The sequence below is a fragment of the Pundamilia nyererei genome, unplaced genomic scaffold (genome assembly GCF_000239375.1).
Source record: "Pundamilia nyererei isolate P.nyererei 1_Seehausen unplaced genomic scaffold, PunNye1.0 scaffold00035, whole genome shotgun sequence".
NCBI classification, from domain to species: Eukaryota; Metazoa; Chordata; class Actinopteri; order Cichliformes; family Cichlidae; genus Pundamilia; species Pundamilia nyererei.
In genome coordinates, this window is record NW_005187436.1 from 430,924 (window position 1) to 451,118 (window position 20,195).

The 20,195-nt window shown below is 44.8% G+C and overlaps 1 protein-coding gene across 1 annotated transcript; it reads right to left on the reverse strand.

The window, feature by feature from the left end:
* Nucleotides 1-1,644: 1,644 nt before the first annotated feature.
* Nucleotides 1,645-18,196, reverse strand: LOC102204486 (zinc finger homeobox protein 4-like). The gene is made up of 11 exons (XM_005729872.2): nucleotides 17,832-18,196; nucleotides 13,690-15,397; nucleotides 13,063-13,601; nucleotides 12,680-12,893; nucleotides 11,920-12,027; nucleotides 11,678-11,814; nucleotides 11,402-11,512; nucleotides 9,704-9,866; nucleotides 4,888-9,590; nucleotides 4,134-4,799; nucleotides 1,645-4,024 (listed from the first exon to the last, which is right to left on the reverse strand). Exons 2-11 carry the CDS (start codon nucleotides 15,359-15,361, stop codon nucleotides 3,908-3,910), a joined length of 8,430 nt encoding a protein of 2,809 aa, XP_005729929.2. The 5' UTR covers nucleotides 15,362-15,397; nucleotides 17,832-18,196; the 3' UTR covers nucleotides 1,645-3,907.
* Between the last annotated feature and the right edge of the window lie 1,999 nt (nucleotides 18,197-20,195).

Sequence of the window (20,195 nt, forward strand, 5' to 3'; positions counted from 1 at the left end):
CACACGCATACACTCACTCGAACCCCCTTTTTTGCCGCAACCCCACCAGCTGCACAGTACTCATTTGATTAAGAGGGGGAGGACAGGGAGAAGGAGAAATGGTGGGGGATCACTTTATCAGGATGACTTTCTAAGATGGCTATCATGAGCTACGAAGCTATCTCAAGCCCTTTTCTGTGGTTACCTTCCTATTGTTCTCGCCATGTATCTGCTTGTCTCCGCCCAGCAAACCCAATCAGAACAACCCCGAGTTTCACAGTTACATCTTCCGTTGCCGCATTTCTGTGTAACAGTGAAATGAAGGGCTTGCCGCCAGAGAACAAGAAGCAGATACAGGTTTGTGCTCGACTTGTGCGCGTGTCTGATCGAACACTACATTCCCATGTTCATTGAAGTTTTTCCCCCCTCTCCAGCAAGTTGTCTCATCAACCACTGGGAAGTTTTACATAAGAAATGAGCAAATAATAAAATCTTCTCTACCAACCTAAGCTGTGGTCTTTGAAATGTTGCATATGAAAATTTGTGTGTCCTAAATGTGCTGTAGTGTGCAATTTTCCTCCCCTCTCTCCCAGAGTCGTAAAACACATTATCATCATCAGCAGCAGCAGCAGGAGCAGCAATGTAATTCATCCGAGGTCGTTAATATTCATCATATCATTTAGTCACAAAGGAAACTCATCTGGCTGAATGTCACAGATGTAATTAATGAAGTGACCCCAGAGGTCATGGCTCCATTCACCAAACGCCTTCCACACTCGGCCGTGTTACGCACACACGGTTGCACATCAAAAGCCTCCCAAGCCAGACGCACACCGCCGCCGAACATACACCCTGGAATATGAAACACGCATGTAACAAGCAGACACCCTCGCATACCACAACATTCACAAAATGGCTTCTCTCGGCTACACCAAAGGGATGAGACCAGAGCGTGCACCAAAGCAGACTTTATTTAGCTCAGTGGAGTACGGGGAGGGAAAGGAAGAGAAACACACACCAGCACAACTGGGGTAGGGAGAGTATAGAGACACACTAAACCACTGGAGCAGGACATAAGGACAGGTGCACATCACAGGTATCTTTTTGGTCATCACTATGGCAACAACATATCCAGGGAAAAAAATGAAAAGAACTGTTTTACCTACAGTAAGGATAACAGAGTCTCTTCACCATAGAGTACTCCAATATGTACATTTTACAGTCACTAAGATCAAGAGAATACGAGAGAAATTAAATCTGAAAATAATCAGTATATTTTTTTTAAAAAACTGCCTTTGTGGTATTTGGAATGCACATTTCTGTACAGAAGAAAGCTCATTGGTATTGTCGTAAACATTGGTTAGTTAAGAACGAAACATGACAGAGTTAGTCAGTCCACATCCTTTGGAAAGTCGGCTGTGATGTCAGTCTGAGTTTAGCAAAGCTGTTTAAGCTGGACAAACGGACAAGAGACATTGCAACACAGAAAGACATCAACCAGTAGAGGGTTTGGGGCTGAACTCCTTCAAAGAACTGCAGTATCTCCTTAAGCATTGAGAAGTAAATGCCCCCGGAGGGTTTCTCTCAGACTGGAAGCTTTAACAAAAAAAATAGAAAAGAAAAAAAAAATTCTGATATTACGAAAGCCATTTCTGTTTTCTGAGAAAGGGTAATTATTATGATACTGTAAAAAAAAAACTTGATGGAATTGAGCCCCACATATCCATTTGTTTCTGAACAGAATAAAAGAGGAGCAGTTTATCAACAGCATCACAGGTATCATTACAGTTTGTAGTCATTAAAGCCTAGTGGTAAAGCGATCAGAGCATGCATCTTTCTACAGTATCGTTAGAAACTACAGTACATTAGCAGCAAACTGGACATCCTTAAGGGCTGAAGTTCAACACTATGGTATAAAAGAAAAATAAACTGCAACATTTCTCAAGAGAAGTAAAACTCTTCAACCGCTATATTACAGACTGCCATGGCTCTAGTTTGGGGTTTTGGTTACAGTCTCCAGTGTGCTTATGAGAGGCAGAAAACAGTAGCTTAGATACAGGGACTCCTTCCTTCTTTAAAAACAGCAATACATCGTCAAGTAAACAGTAGCGCTTATTTTTTTGTAGGTCATATGGTTAAAGTATTATCACGTCTTTGGATTTTTGTCTTAAAGCATTAATTATTGTTTAGCTATTATTGTTATATTATCATTATTACAGATAGAATAAGGACTGGTTGCAAATGAACAGAGGAAGAAAGGTAGTGAGAAAAAGCGGAAAGTGGGTAGGTGGGGAGGGAGAAAAGGAGGGAAAATAAATTAAGTGTACAAAAATAACATCAATAACATCCGAAGTTTTTTCTCAGCTTTGCGCAGTAGCTCTCTTTCTGTATGTGGAAAAGAGAGCCATGTCTCAAACATCCAATGAAGTCTCGAGTCAACCATACAAAAGCTAAATACTGTACATTTACCCCTCACGCTATTAAACACTTTAGTTTCAATAAGGTTCTTTTTTTTGTAACAATCTATTACTCAGAGGTGAAAAGCTCAGATCTTTGAAATACAGAGATGTTTTTTTTCTTTTTCTTTTTTTAAAGATATCCTTTAATACTTAGTCCATGGTTAAACCGTGTCTTTTCTGTTTTAAAAACAGAAAAGTCCAGTATTAAGATCACATTTGAAGCAGAGCCATGTTGAGCTGTTGACCTGAGCATAGAAAGCTTTACATTAATCACATAACATTGGTAAGCCATTGGTATATTCAAATAGAACGGAAAGGCAGTAAGTCACCTCGCCTGAACATATCAAAGCTGTCATAATCTTTTCATAATCATGACACTATTATATCGAAGCAAGACAGTTTATCTCAATCCATAAGATTTATATTAAGAAACTATGACTAAACACACACAACGTAAATTCGAGTTTGGTTAAAGTTTTCATATACAGTTTAATGGTTGAGTGCTATAAAAAAATAGTTTGTCCCTTTTGGGACAAACTGGCCTTTACTTTCTGTGCTATTTGGGCTGTTATCCACTAAAGGAACATAGAAGGAGTACATGTACAACAGAAGACTCATCATTGGCTTTTGGAGGGTGAAGCTGCATTCTAGCACCGGGTCAGTCTATTGGTACTCGGCTTACCTATGCCAGCTGCAGATCTCACCCCTTCACCGTACAGACGTCAGCTCTGCAGTTTGTTATTGAAAACAAACGTGTTCAAACGAAATCCACAGACATGTAAAATTTTGGTTATGAGCTTTGGAATCTGAGTCAGTCTTTACAAAAGCTCTATGCTAATATCCCTGTGTATTTCAAGGATACAATTCCGTTTTTTTTTTTCCCCTCTTCTTTTTCTTCTTCCACTTCTAACCGTTTTTTCTTCAAGTTTATTTTTTGGAGCTCTCTATTTACACTAAAATCTCTTTGACATTTTTTTGTTCCAGCCTCGTACAGACTGGCACTACATGCTACACAGCTAGTCATCTAGCACTGGTCTGGTGGAGGGCCCACTGTGAGTCTGTCGTGCAGACTGAGAGGTAGACTGCAGGTCTAGCTGGGCAGTGAGGTCACATACTTTGAGAATGCTCTTTGGCCTCTGTGGCATCTGGTTGGTTTTTATCAAGGTGGAGTTTGGTTGTAGTAAGGTGTCTGACTGAATAAGGAGAGAAGCTCTTTTTAGAAAGAACAGACTTGGGCAAGAGTTGAAGGAAAAAATGAAGACTGGAAAGCTGTGGTTGACAGGACGTGGTTTGTGCTCTCTCCTACTTTTGGCTGAGAGAGTTTGTCTTTGGGCCACTGCAACTCGGCTTCTTTGGGGCGTTCGTGTTAGAGGGATGGCAGCAACTGGACATGGTGTTTGTTTGGAGTAAGATGGCAACTGCAGGAGGGGTTTTGGTGCGAACGTAGTTGAAGGAAGCAGTCCGCCTCTCTAAGCTCTGTCTCTCTCCCCTGTTCCCGCCGAGAGCTCAGCATTCTCCCTCTCAGCAGAGTCAGAGCTCAGGCTCCTGGCCCTCTTCTCCTTAGCTCTGGCATTTTGGAACCAAACCTTCAAAGAATATTTAAACAAAACAAATGTCAACAATCATCAAATATCATTTTAAAGATTTTTCCTCTTTTTTTTTTTTTTTTAATCTTAAATACTTAAAAACAATTACCTGCACCACACGGTGAGGCAGACCCAGTTCCTGGCCCAGTGTCTCACACTCTTGTCGGTTGGGTGTGCGATGGCTTCTGTAAAAGTCTTTCAGCTGGAGTAACTGGAAGTGGCTCATCTGTGTCCTTTGGCGCTGCTGTTGTTGATGGTGCTGCTGCTGCAAAGTTTGTGTCTCACCCCAGTCTGAGCTTGGACCCACAGATCCTTCAGGACTAAGAGACCCTTGGTCAGCCATACTGGAACCCTCCTCACACGGGTATTCCTCATCATCTTCCTCATAGTCATCATCCTCCTCGGGGTTGTTTAGATGAGTGGTTGAAGGCAAAGTAGTTAGGGGTAACTTCATACTTGACTCTCGGTTGCTGATGACATGGCCGTGGTTTGGGATTGGGCTGGAGGATATCGATGGACCTGGTCTGTCCATGACAGACATAGCCATCCCAGACTGCCCACTGGATCCATTGCTCATTGTTAAGTTGAAGCCTGCTCTTTCAGCCTCTGCCCAGTGGCGTGACCTCATGTGTGCATCTAGAGCACTTTTCACCTTGAAGAGAGCCCTGCAGAATGGGCATCGCAAGTGATTCAAACCCAAGCTGAAACTGGATCCTGGCCCCATTGACCGGAACTGCCCTTTTCTCTCTCTCGCTCTGGTATTCTGAAACCAAACCTGCGAAAGGAAGGAAGACATGTGCTTTAAAATTCAGCTGAACCAACACCACAAAATTATCATCACTGTCTTCTCATCTATTCAGTACCTGAACCACTCGTCTCGTGAGACCAACATCGCGTGCAATGCTTTCGAGGACTCCTCTGGTGGGGTTAGAATCCAAGCTGTAGCGCTGATACAACACTTCAAGTTGTTCTGGAGTGATGGTGGTTCTCTGACGTTTATCTCTTCTGTGCTCCTCCTCGACCTCTCTGCTGCCCCTTTGGCCCTCAAAACCGGTCTCTGATATATGCGCTGTACCCTGCTTTATGGTTGTCAGGGGATTTGTAAGTGTGTTACTAGAGTGATCAGAGAGTGTGTTCTTCATTTGTATGTTGTTTAAGTGCGAAATCATGGGAAGTGTGGGATTTGAGTGTATCTGGGAAAGCATTTGGCTCGCCATTAAGGGATGGTTGGGGTGAAGCATCATATAAGGCATGGTTCGGTCTGTGAAGCTGGAGTGGAGGAGTTGCACCTGGGATTGAGCTGCTAGGAGGTGTCTGGTCTGATGTTCCTGCCACAGCTGGAATGATGGCAAGGATGCTGGACAAAGATTGCACTGGAATTGAGCCTGGGTTTGGAGCTGGGTTTGCTGATGGGTTTCAGTGGATGGGCAAGTTGCAGTATCAGTGTGACTTGTTTCAGACTCTAGAGCAGAAGGGAGGCTGGGTGATGTCTCAGGAGCCTTTTCAACAGCTTGATCTGAAGGAGGGTTGTGTGTATTCACTTGGTCTGGATGAGATGTAGTGTGTACTGTTTTCTGTAAAGAGGAAGTAGCAAGAGGCTGGGATCTTTCTAGAGTACCTTCTGTTGGCAATTTGGTCTCAGGTTGTAGAGAAAACCCTGATTTCATGGCTGGAATAGTTTCTTTAAGCTGGATTTCTGCATCTGAAATTCTTTTTTCAGTATTATCAGGAGCTGCGTTTATGTTAGTTCGAGGTGAACTTATTTTATCTTCTTGCTTCTTTTGAGCAGGTGTCGGTTCACTATTGGCTACAGGATGCTCACTTTCTGTGCAGTGAGTAGAAGAATCAAGGGCAGGTGAGTCAGGTTGGGTGTAATACTCATACGTCAGATCCATGGAGTTTTCATTCTGAGAGTCACCTTGTCCTTCATCCTCACAGCTATTATCCTGATTATTATCATCATTCTGATAGCAGCCATTTCGCTGCTTGTGTATGTTGTCAAGCTTCACCTCTAATCCATCATCAGTGCCTCGGTCTTGATTTTTGCGGGCTCTCTGCCTGGCATTTTGGAACCACACAACAATGACCCTGTTAGGGAGAGATAACAGAGCAGACAACCTGTCATATTCTTCCTCTCTGGGGTAGGGAGTGGCCTCAAACACCCCCTGCAGGGTTTCCAGCTGCTGCTCCGTAAAGCGGGTTCGTGAAGAGCGTCGGCCCCTATGGTGTTCTCCTCTATGCAGGTCTGTTGTCTGAGGCTGTGGGGAAGCGTTGCGTGGGAACCCAGGGGACAGTGAACATGGGGAAAGCGCCAGAGACTGGTTTTGTGCTATATCCTCTCTGGAGTCCTCCAGGGCTGTGGTTGGGGGGTTATTAAAATTATAAGGAGAATCCTTGTCTCGCTGGCGCTCTTTAAATAAGGTGTTGCGGAACCAGTGTTTGATGACTTTGTGAGGCAGACCGGACGAAGCAGACATCTTGTTGATCTCTTCATCATTAGGGAGACTGTTAATATTGAAGTGTTTCTTTAGAACAGCTAGTTGTTCTTCAGAGATGCGTGTTCGGGTTCTCTTCCCCTGCTGCTGTTCAGGTATTGTTGGGCTGACTTGACTTTGCTGTCCTGCTTGGATAGGGCTGGGTTGGGATGGTTGGCCAAGCAATGCAGGATTGAGCTGTGGAGGCTGACCTAACAAAGCTGGGCTCAGCTGTGACTGCTGAGCTAACAAAGCTGGGCTAAGCTGTGGTTGTTGCCCCAGCAGTGCAGGGTTAAGCTGAGACTGGTAGAGTTTTGCCAGCTCAGGGTTTACACTCGAGTCTAACCAAGGCTGGGGCTGAAGAGCCACAGACTGCATCACAACAGGAGGGAGGAGCGGTAGCTCCATGGGAAAAGGAATTGGTGGTAGAGGAAGCTTTGGTAGGGGTAGTGGTGGTATAGAAAGTTGAGGCAAGGAAAGAGGGAGCATAGGTATTTTGGGTAAGGGAAGAGGTAAAGGGGGAGTGTTCTGGGAAATAGGGGCAGCAGGTGTGGCTGAGATCTGGATGGGTGTCTCGTGCTGTGAAAAATCTAGAGGTTGACCAGGAGAAGCAGGAGAAGCTGAAGGGGCAGTTACTGTTAGGTCTGAAGCTGTAGAATCTGCTTTATTCATGGGTTCTGAACCTGGTGAAGATTCAAGGGTTTTAACTTGAGCCTTCATTGGTTCTGGTGCTTGTTCTGATTCTGAGCATGCAGCTGAAGCAGGAGCTGGAGCTGGAGGTGGAACTGAATCCTCTTCAGATTTAGGTTGTGTAAGTGGGTACATCTGGTCATACTGAAGCCTGTATACTCTGGAAAACCTCTCCAGGACAGCAGTGGGGAACAGCATTCTGTGAATATACTCCTGGTGGCTTTTTAAAATCAATGCATCTGAAAAGAACTTGCCACAGTCTCTACACTTCTTCCCTCTTTCACAGCATTTCTTCTCTTTATTAGTCGATTCTTTGCCTCTGTTCTCACTTTTCTCTTCTGTCAACCTTTCTATGTTTCCATTGCCTTCCACTCCTTTATCACAGCGCTCAATCTTTCCAGCCTGTAGTTTACAAAATAGATCTCTTTCCTCTTCTGAGCATACTTCGATCTTGTTTCTATCAGAAAACTCTTGCTTATCTGGTATTTTTTGAGTGGCTGTCTGCTGCTGGTGCTTGTGTCTACTCTGTATATACTGCAGTGCTAACTCATAGCCATAACTCTGCAGAAGGGCTCTGAGAGGCTCCCCATTCACAGCAGCATAGGGCACTCTGGGAGGAGGACACTGCAATCCAAGAAGATGAAATGAGGAGGAAACGGCTTCCTCCTCCCGACTCTCATTTTTAACAACAGGAGCATGCATTTCTCGTTTTTCTTCCTCAAAACTAGAATTGCTGTTTTCTTTTTCTGTCTGGTTAGTAGGGGGGTCACTGCAGACTGCATCAACCTTTGCTTCACACTGTGAAAGATCCTTTGGTTGGGTATTAACTGAACTTGAACTTTGTTTCTGGGTTTGTTTCTCATCTGTTTGAGTCTCCCTTTTAGCCTCTGTCTTAACGTGCTCTTTCAGGATAGAGCTGGCAGATATCAAGTGGCTACATTCTGGGCTACTAACAATGAACTCTGGGTTGAGCTTCATTTCTCCAGACATGTAAAAGGGCAGAAGAAGTTGCTGCTGAAGAGAAAGCAAATTGTCTGGGGTCAGGGAGAAGTGTTGTTTAAGGAGATTCTCTGGCCCTAAGGGAAGGTGCTGCATAACTTGAGACTGGAGCAAAGCTGTGTGCTGCTGTAACTGAGCTTGGACCTGTGCCTGGGCTATCTGCTGCTGTTGTATTAGCATTAGCTGGTTTCTTGAAGCTAGAAGATCTGACACTCGCTTTTTAGCCTGCGGGCTCTCTGTTGGGTTGGACAGGATCGGCTGGGCGTCAGCTACTAAGCCAGAACCAGCGAATGAAGAATTTGACGAGCTCATGCCATCTGGCCTCTTGGTGAAAGGCAAACTCTTCAGTGTTTCTTCTCTAGTGGTAGCGGCCTGAGTAGCTGTAGTGGGGACACACTGTGGAACAGCTACAGTAGATGCAGGCGTCTGTGATGTGGGATTCTGAGCGGCACGCGCTCTAGTCTGATGAAGGACTGATCGAAGGTGTATATCCAGTGTGGAACTCTGGCTATAGCCCACTCCACACAATCGGCAGCGGTATGGTCTAGGATCTGGGCCGCGGGGAGCCTCTGGAGCAGCAACACTAGTGCCAGTTTCCTGCAGGGCTCGTCTGGCCCGGTGGAGATGGGACACGGAGTTATAATGGACCAGAAGGATTGTTTTCTGAGTAAAAGATTCAGAACATGTGGTGCACTTGTAGGGCCTGGCTGGATCCAGATAACGGTCCATTGTGGGGTTAGAGCTCTTTTTGACAAGAGAGCTGGAACCAAGTTCTGATAAGATCTCCTCATGTGGCCCTTTCTCTGGCTCAGTTAAATCCTCCTCACCTCCATCCACTTCAGAAACCATGCCTTTCTCCTTATTTTTAACATCTTTTTGTTCATCTTTTCCCTCCATGCTTATTGCTCCTTCATCTATGTCTTCATCCTCTCCCTCTCCTGCTTCTTGACCCACTTGGGGTGATAAACTAAAATCTTGTTGAGCTGAATTCTTGTTATTCTCCGTGTATTGCACAGTATGAGGTGGCCATAGCGTATTCTGTCCCTGTGTGCTGTCCAGCTGTGAGTGCGTGTTCTGCATGTGTCTCTGCAAGGCCTCCTGACTGCGGCATTGTCTAGAACAGAGGGGGCACTCTGTCGCCGCCCTCATGGCATGGTACTGCCAATGCAGCTGGAGCTTCTCCTGAGTGGGGAACGCCAAGCTGCACCTGCTGCAACGGAACCGGTAACCATGACGATCAGAAAGGGGAGGGGGGTCACCGGGTGGTGAGGTGGGAGGCGGGGATGGGGGAGCCAATCTGCCATTGGAAGGGTGAGTGGTGTTGTCTTCTAGGGGTGGGGTGAGAAGAGCTGTGACATCTTTGGGTGCGGCTACGTCTCCCTCAGTGCTCTCCACTGAAATGCCTATAAAATGTACAGATATAATGGCTGTGAGCAGGGCAAATAAAAGTAGCATGGTGTGCTATTGTTGCTTCTTTAATTAGTAAACTGGTATCAGTTTGGCACTTTACACCAACCTTTGTTTTTCTGAGAATTGGTTGAAGCGCAGGAATCTGCAGCATGGGAGCTATTTGCATTGCTATTTATGGTGGTTTTATTTTTCTGAATATCATCTGTGAGAGAATCTGCCTGTAGTTCTGTCTCCAGCTGAGGCTGCGGTTGTTCCATGGGTGTTGCGACCTGGAAGAAAGAAAATGTAACGGGCTGTCAGTTTTGGTCTTTTTTTCTTTTCTTTTTTTTCCTTTGTTAAATTTATTCTCACTAAGGTTTGTTTCACCAATTCGGAATAAAAGAAAGCTGGGGTATTCCCAGTGTTTTCCTAATCCTACATTATGAATAAAACATGCTTAATTGTAGAGGATAATAGCAAGCAAATCTCAAGATGTATAAACACAGAGTGCCTGCACTCCCCTTACTGATATCATAAAACATTAAAGTGTATCGTTACATCTTGCACCTGCCTGCACAGCAGTCTAAGCAGCAAGGCACATCAATTTCTTAATAAGTATACATGGTTGAGATATGTGGGTCTGCCCTTCAGTTCATGCGACGCCCTCCAACATGCCCCAAGGGTTTAATAAAACTTTACTGAGCTGAATAATGAATTTATTTAAAATCATTCTTCATATAGAAAACCTCCGTCCCCACAGCTTCAAGCAATAAGAGCAAATACTATATCTACCCGAACAGCTAGCCACCCAAAGGAAAGGACAGACAGCTAAAGATGAGATTTACATGACAAGAGTTTTCTCTGCATAACAGCTTCATAAGAGCAAAAGGGAAGAACAACTGCACACACACACACATGCACGCGCGCACACACACACACACTGCAGAGAAAACTGAAGGTCAGGCTTAATCTAGAGAGCGTAATTGGAAAGCAAGGTACATAATGGCCATCATCACCTCAGTCTGAATTAATGAACCTCAATTACTATCAGAGAGAGTGAGGGAGGGGTAGGGGGGAAGGAAGGAGGGAGGACTAGGGGGAGACTAAGGGGTGTAGGATATGAAAAAGAGCGAGCAGGGAGAGGGAGGGAGGAAGTATGGGGCAATGAACAAAAAAAAACTGCTTTGGAGAAAGACAGTGAGTGAGGGAGGGGTAACGCATAAGAAATTGAGAGAGAGCTTGGGAGAGACAGAAAGGGAGGGGCAACGCCAGAAATTGCAGAATAGGAATGATAGGAGTAGCTGGAGGGGGGAGGGAGGGAGGGCAGCAGAGGGGAAAAAGGGTGAAAAGCAGTCAGTGAAGTGGAGGGAAGAGAGCAAGAGACAAAGGCCACTTAGCATACAGGCCAAGGAGATGGCGGATGGTGATGTGGATAGATGACCGGTCATTGTTAGTTGGAGAGACACAGTAAAAAGCATGGGGGCCCCTTTTTAGCTTGACTGCACTTCTGGTAATAGAGGGCTACTTAAACATGCATTATAGAAAGACTGGCTTTTCCCTCACTCACTCAGTCAAACCCTCTCTCTTCCACTCTAAGAGACGCGCATACACATACACACAGAATGCACGGCTGCATCAAAGATGATAGCGGGGAGCTACTTAAACATGCATTAAAAAAAAAAGCGTTGCCTTTCTCTCTGGTGCCTTCTTAATGGAATTGTCTCCCTACATTTCACTCTGCCCCATCCCCCATCGCTTGCCCTCACATTTTCTTTTGCTTCCCGACAAACGCAAATACAGCAAATACACAGTTGCATGCACTTACTGTGCTGATGAGCTTGTCTACACAGTCCTGCGCCACACTGTGCACATGTGTGAGGTGCTGTCGAAGTTGGGTGTATGGGAGTTTAACCTGGCACAAAGGGCACTGGACAGTCTGAAAGAGAGGAAAGGGAAGGGAGAAAAATATAGAAGGGAGAGAAGTGTGAATCTGAAGGTGGCACAGATCACGCAAGGAAATGCGCGGGCTTTTAATTTGTTATGTCCAGCGGTACATTCTGTATTCACTTATTCATATTTGAATAATTTAAAAGTGTGTCACCTGCTGGTTCTCATTTTGCTGGTGTGTTCTAGGGCGTTTGGTTAAGATGGTGTTTTCCATTTCCGCGCATCCAGATGACGGACGCTTGACTGAGGGCACTGACTCCTTCTTTTCTCCTTCCTCCACTCTATTTTTTTCTAAAAGTAAAAATGAATATGAATATAATTACAACAAAATACATTGTCATACTAGCATCATGTTTAACAATTAGTATGCTGTAGAACTGATGTAAGCAGCAATACCTGTCTCTGCAGAAATCTTCTTTGCCCCCAAGTTACATGTGTCTTTGGTTGTGTCCAAAGGACCAGAGCAGGACTCGCTGGAAGTTTCCATATCTTCACTGAGCTCTCCTGGGAGACAACAAGACAAGTAATTATGTCCTACAAACACAGTGCTTCATACTTTATGTTCCTGCAAACTATCAAGCTAATTGTAGTTTATATTATTCGCTAGGTAACATCATTCAAAAAGAGCAATTTCAGTGGGGCACACTTCATTCTTCTTGCTTGCCTCCATACACTATTGATCAAGTATTGATTCTACATTAGATTCTCCTCAGAGGTGGAGTAAGGGTAATATGGACTTACAACACATCGGTTCATCTCAATAAGTCTTAATCTACACAGAGGCAAATCATCGGATAGATTAAATTTACAAATAAAGTGTTGGACTAGTCATTTTAGGTGCGCACTCCAGACAGCATATTACTGTTTTATCTTGCATGTGGCTGCAGAGTAGGAGCTAGCCTCTGCCTCCCACAGTTCTCGTCCTGGGGATTTGTATTGGTCCATTGATTAGCAGGTGCTAGTTAGCTGTTGTCAGGGGTGATTGGGGATATAACAAGGATGTGTATCGACTAATCACTTTGCTTGATCAATATCTCAGCAAAAGCCATTACTCATTTTCTCGCTCTTTTCATCTTAATCCCGAGTCCACTCTCCGTTGTCAGCAACCACATGAAACATGAATTAGAATACACCCACACACAGTTCATATTCTCACCCGTGACACCATCAGGGCTCTTCCTAATGGTAAAAATGGCTGCCAGCTCCTCTCCACCCATTGGCTGCAGCTGTAGTAGCCCTTCCCGCTGTTGATGGGTTGGGGTTTGACTGTGTTTCAGTACTTGGAGTTTAGAAGAGGAGGAGTGGTTGCATAGAAGACAATGGAACAGCCACGAACCTCCATCGACTTCACCATCATACTGCTGCAGGAACTAATAACATAGTGAAAAGGAGACAAAGCAAAACAATATTATGAGCTCGCAAAGGTTCCTCAATCTTTTTTAATAACATTACACTTTATACTTAAAGTGTAGCTTGCCATTCCTAAGACGCAAGGGTTTTTGTTCTGGAGTATGACAAGGTGTGGTTTTGTGTACTTACTCTGTAAACCCGGACGCTCGCCTCGTGGTGTGAACTGAGGGAATGCCCTCTGAGCTTCTCCAAGCTGCTGGTCACGTAGTCACACAGGTTGCACCTCAGCTGGATGGGGTTGCCCTTAGCAATGAGGGCAGCCCCCTCCTGACCCCTGTCTCCCCCCTCCTGGAGGTGAGCAGCAAGCTGGTAACGGGTGCGGTGTCTGTCGGTCTGACAGTGTAAGGAGAAGTTAGCCCTCAGCGGGGTGGTGTAACCACACAGCCTGCAGTGGCAACCACCGGCAACTAGGGAGCACCACTCAGACTGGGGCAAGGAACGGGGAGCATTCAGGTGCTGCTCCACAGACTCTAAGCTGTCGGACGAAAAGCAGGAGCAGACAAGGCATTGGAAGACACCCTGGGAAAGGGGTCCAGTGGGGGACAGAGATGGAGCTGGAGGGGGAGACGGGGAAGGGGAGGGAGATGGAGTCAGTGTAGACCCAAGGGTAACTGGCTGTTCTGCAACTTGTTGACTGGTCAGCCGCATGTTCAGTGAAAGCTCGGCACCTGCGGCAGAGAGAAAGCACAAATTACAATTTACACATTTTGAAACTTCAATGCTGGATAACAGTGACAGTTGTGACACATCACTCACCTGTGTTTTGCAGGTGTTTAAGCTGTGGGGCAAGGCTCCTGCAGTGAGACAGATAGTAACCTCTCTGGAGCCGTAGCATGTTATGTGTGTGTTTCTCGCTGGTGGTGTGTATGCGCAGGTTGCGGGCAATGCTGGTCTCATAGTCGCACACGTCGCATCGCCACCGCTTACCATGAGAGTGGGAGTGTGCAGGTGGAGTGAGCTTGGCAGGCTGGGTAGTAGGTGTGGGGATAGAGAGTGTCAGCTTGCTGTATGGCTGCTCATCCACTTCGTGACCATTGGAGGAGCTGCTGCTGTTAGTAATATGAGAAGTGTGCATGTGGCCGTTCAAGTTTCCCCCATTTTGAACATTATTAAGGTGTTTGTCTGACTGCATGTGTATGCTGAGGTTGCCTTTCGATGAGGTAGCATAGTCACACACCTCACAGCGGTAGGGTTTGTAGCCGCAGGCGTAGGTTTCACCCCGGGCTAAACGCGGATGGGGTTTCCCCGACCTGCAGTATACACACACACCTCGTGTTGAACCACCACACACACACTTTCCCTCAGATGTGCCACACACACACTGGCCTCCTGTCTCTGGATGTTTTTCCTTCATGTGGACTTGCAGCGTATGCTGAGACTTGTAGTGCCAGTTACATTTGGGGCATTTCAGGGTTTTGCAGGAATTACGTGAGTGCATTATAGTCATGTGACCAGTCAGTGAAGTAGGAGAGAGGTCTTGGTTGTGGTTTTTAAGGACAGCTTCTTTCTGTTCTCTTTCTTTGTCTCTCTCATCATCCACCTCGGTGTCTAGCTGGCTGTCATTTGGTTCTGGAGCTTTGGCACCATCTCCATTGGAAATGGAAGAATGAGGAACCCCTGCCAGACCATCATCCTCAGCAGGTGTACTGGCAGGCTCTGTACCTGCCAGTGGAAAAGCCAGAGAAGACTGCTGGGATCTAAAGCTCTGAGGAAACCCAGAAATCCAGCCCTGATTTCCCTTAATGTCTTTTACCTCTGTCTCGCTCAGCACGGCAGAAGAGGAGGACGGACAACTGAAGTGCTTTGGAGAAATGGGAAAAACGGGGGAGGGCTTTGGAGAAGGGGAAGGAGTGGGAGAGGGCTTTGGAGAGGCGGCTATTTTGCTGTCGAGTGTGCCACTGGCCTTTGCAGTGCTGGAAGAAGAGCTGTGCTGGCTCTGTTGAGGTAATAAAGAACATTTGGATTTGGTTTGGCTTTGGTTTGAGATGGCCTCCTCCTCTTCCTTCTCCTCCTTTCTGCCTCTTCTGTTGAGGGCTGCTGGGAGGCCCCCTGTAACTGATGCCTCTCCTATACCTACAAGCACCTCCCCTTCTTCCTTGTTTTGCCCTGACAAATATCCCTCCCCGAAGTCTTCCTTCATCCCCTGCCTTTGACGCACTCCATTTCCCCGTGAATGTCGCCCTCCTTCTTTCTGCTCTCCTCCCTGGGTCTCTTCTCTAGCCTGGGACCGCTCTGTGCCCTCCTCCTCCTGCTGAGGCAGGGTCAGGGGCTCTTTGGTAGGGGCCATGGCTGAGGTATGAGAGGATGACCCCTGCTCAGGAATGACTGCCAGGGTCAGGAGAGGAAGAGATAAAGCCTGGGGACTGAGGTCAGCATCTCTCTCCTCTCCTCCCCCTCCATCCCCTCCTCCTCCCTCACCGCTGTCCATACCAGAGGCTACAGCTGCCACACATCATTACCCCACCTGTGTGTTTCAGTTACAGATGAAGAGAAGAAGAGAGCGGGACAGGCAGAGACAGAAGAGTGAAATAAAAAAAGAGAGGAGAAAATGAACAACATATGTCATGTAAATATTATTGCATAACAGTGGACGCATTGATTAGGGTCCCTGGATAGCATCTGTTCGATAGAGCCTTCACAGTGCGCAATCCAGAGGCTGGTTACCCAGGGGTTAGCGTTAGCCCTTAATGGGAAAATCAATAGCACAAGCGCTAAACTAGGTAGAGGAATGCGGGTAAAGGCTACGCAGGAGGTCTATAATATTCCTCAGGGGATAGGATTAAATAAAGAACTGAATGCTTCTGAGCTAAAGGGCTTCGTCTAAATTGCCACACTTAGATAAAAGCAGATAAAAGAGCACATTTAAAAGCCTGTGTATCAGTCTCTGTATCTTCTGCTGCACACACTAGGACACAAATAATATGAGGATACGGGATCATCGTCTAGCACACAAGCAAATTTTACACTGAGAACACACCTTGCACATTAAGCACAAAAACAAGAAGTGAACACAGCTAAATATGTACTTGAATCTCTTTCTGTTTTCTGATTTTAGATGCGTATTAATTCTAATTTGTGAAGAAAAAAATTCTAATCTGTGGTCACTTTCGAAGCAGTTTTTACTTGTGGTGTTGCATTGCCGTGGATTTTATTTTGACTTATTCACAGTCTGGGTCTGTTATATTGCTTCCACCCCCTGTAAGCTCTGTTGCTACAGAAATACCCAGGCACATAAATACTAGAGGGTAATAAATAATAAATCCCTGCTTTTATTAAACTGAAGCTTTATTATTCATTTGTAATCCACAGCAGAGGCATGTCTGAAAAATGAATACTTCAAACAGTTTATTACAGCTTATTAAATCTACATATTTAAGACTTTACTTTTGTAATTATTACTTTGAAATAAAGCTAGTACTGGCCTATAACGTTTTATCATACTTTAAGATGAATTAATAAAATAAAAAAGAGCAAAAAAATTTCACAATGAATCTAATTCACTTTATATAAAAACGTATCACTATAGATACTTCCTTAAAAATGGATAGGTTTTCTCCCCTCGTCAGTTTCTGAATGACAGATGAATGCCATCTAAGACAGATACATCTCTGTTAGCCTGCGTGTGTCCCACAATCTCATTACTGACCTTTTTTAATCAAGGAGAGACCTTAATCTACCCTTTCACCTTCTCCTTCAACCAACCAACCCCCTCTTCCTCCTCCTTAAACACCCCTTTTCTCTCTCTCATTCCTGTAGCCACCCCCTCCCCCTCTCTGCAGCTTTAAGATATATGGCTCATATCGGCACCCTGATAGTGCTTTAATGTACTGTGTTTATGTCACAGGCCACAGACCCTTGCCCACTGCTGCTGTCCACTGTCCTGCCAGAGAATGCTGAGGGACCAAGCAGGCCTGCCAGCAGCTGAGAACAGTCTCTAATCTGATAAAGATTTTCATTTACACTGCAATCAATAACCTGGGTCTATCGGCAATGTAACTATTTATACAAGCATTCCTGGCTCTTCATCGATCAAGTGCGGGAAGCCATCATTTAACAGTGTGTGTGTGTGTCTGTCTGTCTGTGCACATGTGTGTGCATCTCTGTCTGTTAATATGCCTGTACCTCTTTTTGTGCTGCTAATTGTGGTGATGTCAATTAAGCACACATGTAACACCTGAAATCCAACATGCACAGGCCTATTGCTGTAGTTGTTTTTTTAATATTGAGATACCAGTGGCGCAACAGAAGTTGCAACATAAAAATCATGTGCAAATATACAACAAAAAGTGTATTCCCGGATTCCCTAGACTGGTGTGTGGGTGTGGGTGTGTGCACGAGTGTGTGCTTGTGTGTGTTACAAGGGAGAAGAGAGAGCAGGGGTGTGAGAAGGAGAGAGAAACAGGCAGAGAGAAGAGTTGTGAAGCAATACTTTAGGAAAATGCCTTTTGTCTGCCCGTGTGGGACCTGGATAAACACAGTTGGATATGGACAAATACTGATTTTTATACGTGAAGACTCGGTGGACCATAAGCCAACGACCTCCTCGCAGTCTCAAGGTAAAAGCACTGGTATTTTAGCATTAATCTGGGACCACAGTAGCCGGGCTGTTGGGAGAATACCGGAGGGGCAGTGGCTTGAATAGTTCACTCCCCGTCTCTGTGTTGTCAAGCCACTGACCAACCATCAGCTCCCACACTACTTCAGCCTTTGTTTACAGTGTATCCTAGCCCGATTCATCAAAAGCCGAGAGTGATCAGTAACCAGTAACAGGTGACCTAACGCACAAAAGCTCGATTTGTGAGAATTAGAGGCTACACTGACCAAACATCCCCTCCTCCCCACCGCCGAGTCGCGTCCCTCCAGCTCCCTTTAACATCGTAAACAAATGACACACTTACATTTCTGCAGCGACTCTGGTACAAAGCTCCGCACGCTGAATGTGTAGTAGTCCAGAAAACAATCGCGCAGAGAGTCCACTCATTCCTTATGAATGATCCTCTGCGTTTTTACGGAGCCAGGAAGAGAAAAAAATGGGGAGAGGGAGAGAGAGCAGCGGGGTCCAAGTTGTTACCAAACAACAGTGTAATTAAAGCTACATATAGGCTGTAGTAAACAGAAGATGGGGGGACGGAGGGGTTTGTGCGAGCTCCAGAGGTAGAATGAGTTCTGATCACTGTGGGAGGAAAAACACTTGGCTCTTTATTCCTGCTAATTAGTTTCCTTCAAAAAATGGCTGAGATTACGCCCAGTGCGCATGTGCGTAATTGCGCAGACACCGCTAATTAGCCCGTTTGGATCAATAGGATTCCGCGAGAGAGAAGCGAGAGGGAGGAAGGACGGAGGGAGGGGGGAGAGGCTGCCGGGGACGCAAGGAGAAGACGAGGAGAGGAAAATATTTTTTTAAAAGTATGAGATTACAGCCGAAACATTACATTTTATTCTATACTAGTGTGTCGCTGCTGGAAATTCCAATAGGCGTATCCATTTAGATGGATTCTAAGAAACAAATCCACCCATTTAAAATATCTAGAAAGGAAACAGTTTTGCAGAATTTTTTTTAAATATGTAATTCTACCAAAACACACATCGGAATGCTGTAAAATATAAAAACGGCGAACTAAAATCCACATCAACAAAAAACATTTAATCCAGACGTTTTTTACGAATGTGCAAAAATGGAAAACCTGCCGCAAAACGCGACGCTGTCACTGTGCTTCACTGTGAAGACTGGTACAAACACACCAAAAGGCCCTCGAGGATTGTTTTAGAGATATCTTGTTGACATTTGTGCCTGATAAAGCACAGGTTAGACGCCCAAACGTATGCATGATGCCATGCGCCTAAATTACACTATTTTACTAAATCTGTTTGCGATCATTTGGCTCGTAAAAGTTGAAAACTGTGAAAAACTGAAGGCCTTGAAGAGATCTAAAATGTATACTTAGGTCAACAAAGAAAAAAAACTATTATATGGTTGGATATAGGCTGAGAAATAAGGTATTTCATCCTTTTCTTTTTTTGGATTGATCAGCTTAGTCGAAGCAGTGGACTCGAGTTTGGCACACTGGCTTGATGTTACTGGAAAGAAAAATTCTCTGGAAAAAGTCAAAAATATATATATTTAGGCTAAAGCTAAATTATTGTATCCATTGCTGTCACAGAATCACAGAAGACCTTTAGCCAAGCAGGGTTTTGTTTCCAGTCCGGCCGTCCATCCTCGCCACCGAAATCTATTGTTATGATAATACTATTGTGAATTTCACGCTGGATGTGCAATCTGTCGATCGTCCATATTTTAAAAGGTGAACACCGCATTTAAATTTAAGATCCATAGCATCTATTTTCTTCCCTTTTATTTCTTTTCTGAGCTTTGTTTGTCAGAGCTGATCTCGTCCTTATTTTACAATTGTACATTTTTTTCCCCCACAAACGTTAGTCTTCCTGCAAAAAAGTCCATATATAAAACAGTCTGTAGATTCTCATATTTGATTGAATTTCCACAGAAGCTTAAATGAATATAGGTTTCTGTCAGCTCACTGTTGCGTGAAGCAACCGCACTATTAGGTCATATCGAAATAGGAAAGTCATGAATATAAATTTTTTATAATTATTTTTTCTACCTGTGTTAGATTTAAGTGCACTGACATTTTATTTGTGATTCTCTTGGTTGTCCTCGATTGGTCACTTAAGACATTGCTTAAAAAAAATGGCCTTCGTTTGGTACATCTGGTAATTGTTTATGAAAATCTCGAAAACCTGAAAAAAGACGTGATAGTGTGTGTGTATATATATATATATATATATAAAATAGAAATAATAATAAAAAAAGTGACAGATCTGTTGTGTGTGGTGTGCATCGTGGCCTCACAGCATGAAGGTCCTGGGTTTGAATCCACCGACCTGCTGGGGCCTTTTTATGTGTGGTTTGCATGTTCCCCTCGTGTCTCCGTGGTTAATAACATGCGTGTTAGGTTAACTGGTGATTCCAAATTGATCGCAGGTGTGAACTGTTGTGTCTTTATCTGTTGGCCCTGAATAGACTGGCGACCTGTCCAACGTGAAGTCCGCCTCTCACCCTATCACAGCTGGAATGAGCTCCAGCAAAATCGTGGATGGATCAGTTGTTTTAGTGCCAGCATGGATTTTCTGCAATTTGTTCGTGACAGTATACTATTTTATCATTTCATAACGTTAGGCCAGACATTGTGTGTGTGTGTGTGTGTGTGTGTGTGTGTGTGTGTGTGTGTGTGTGTGTGTGTGTG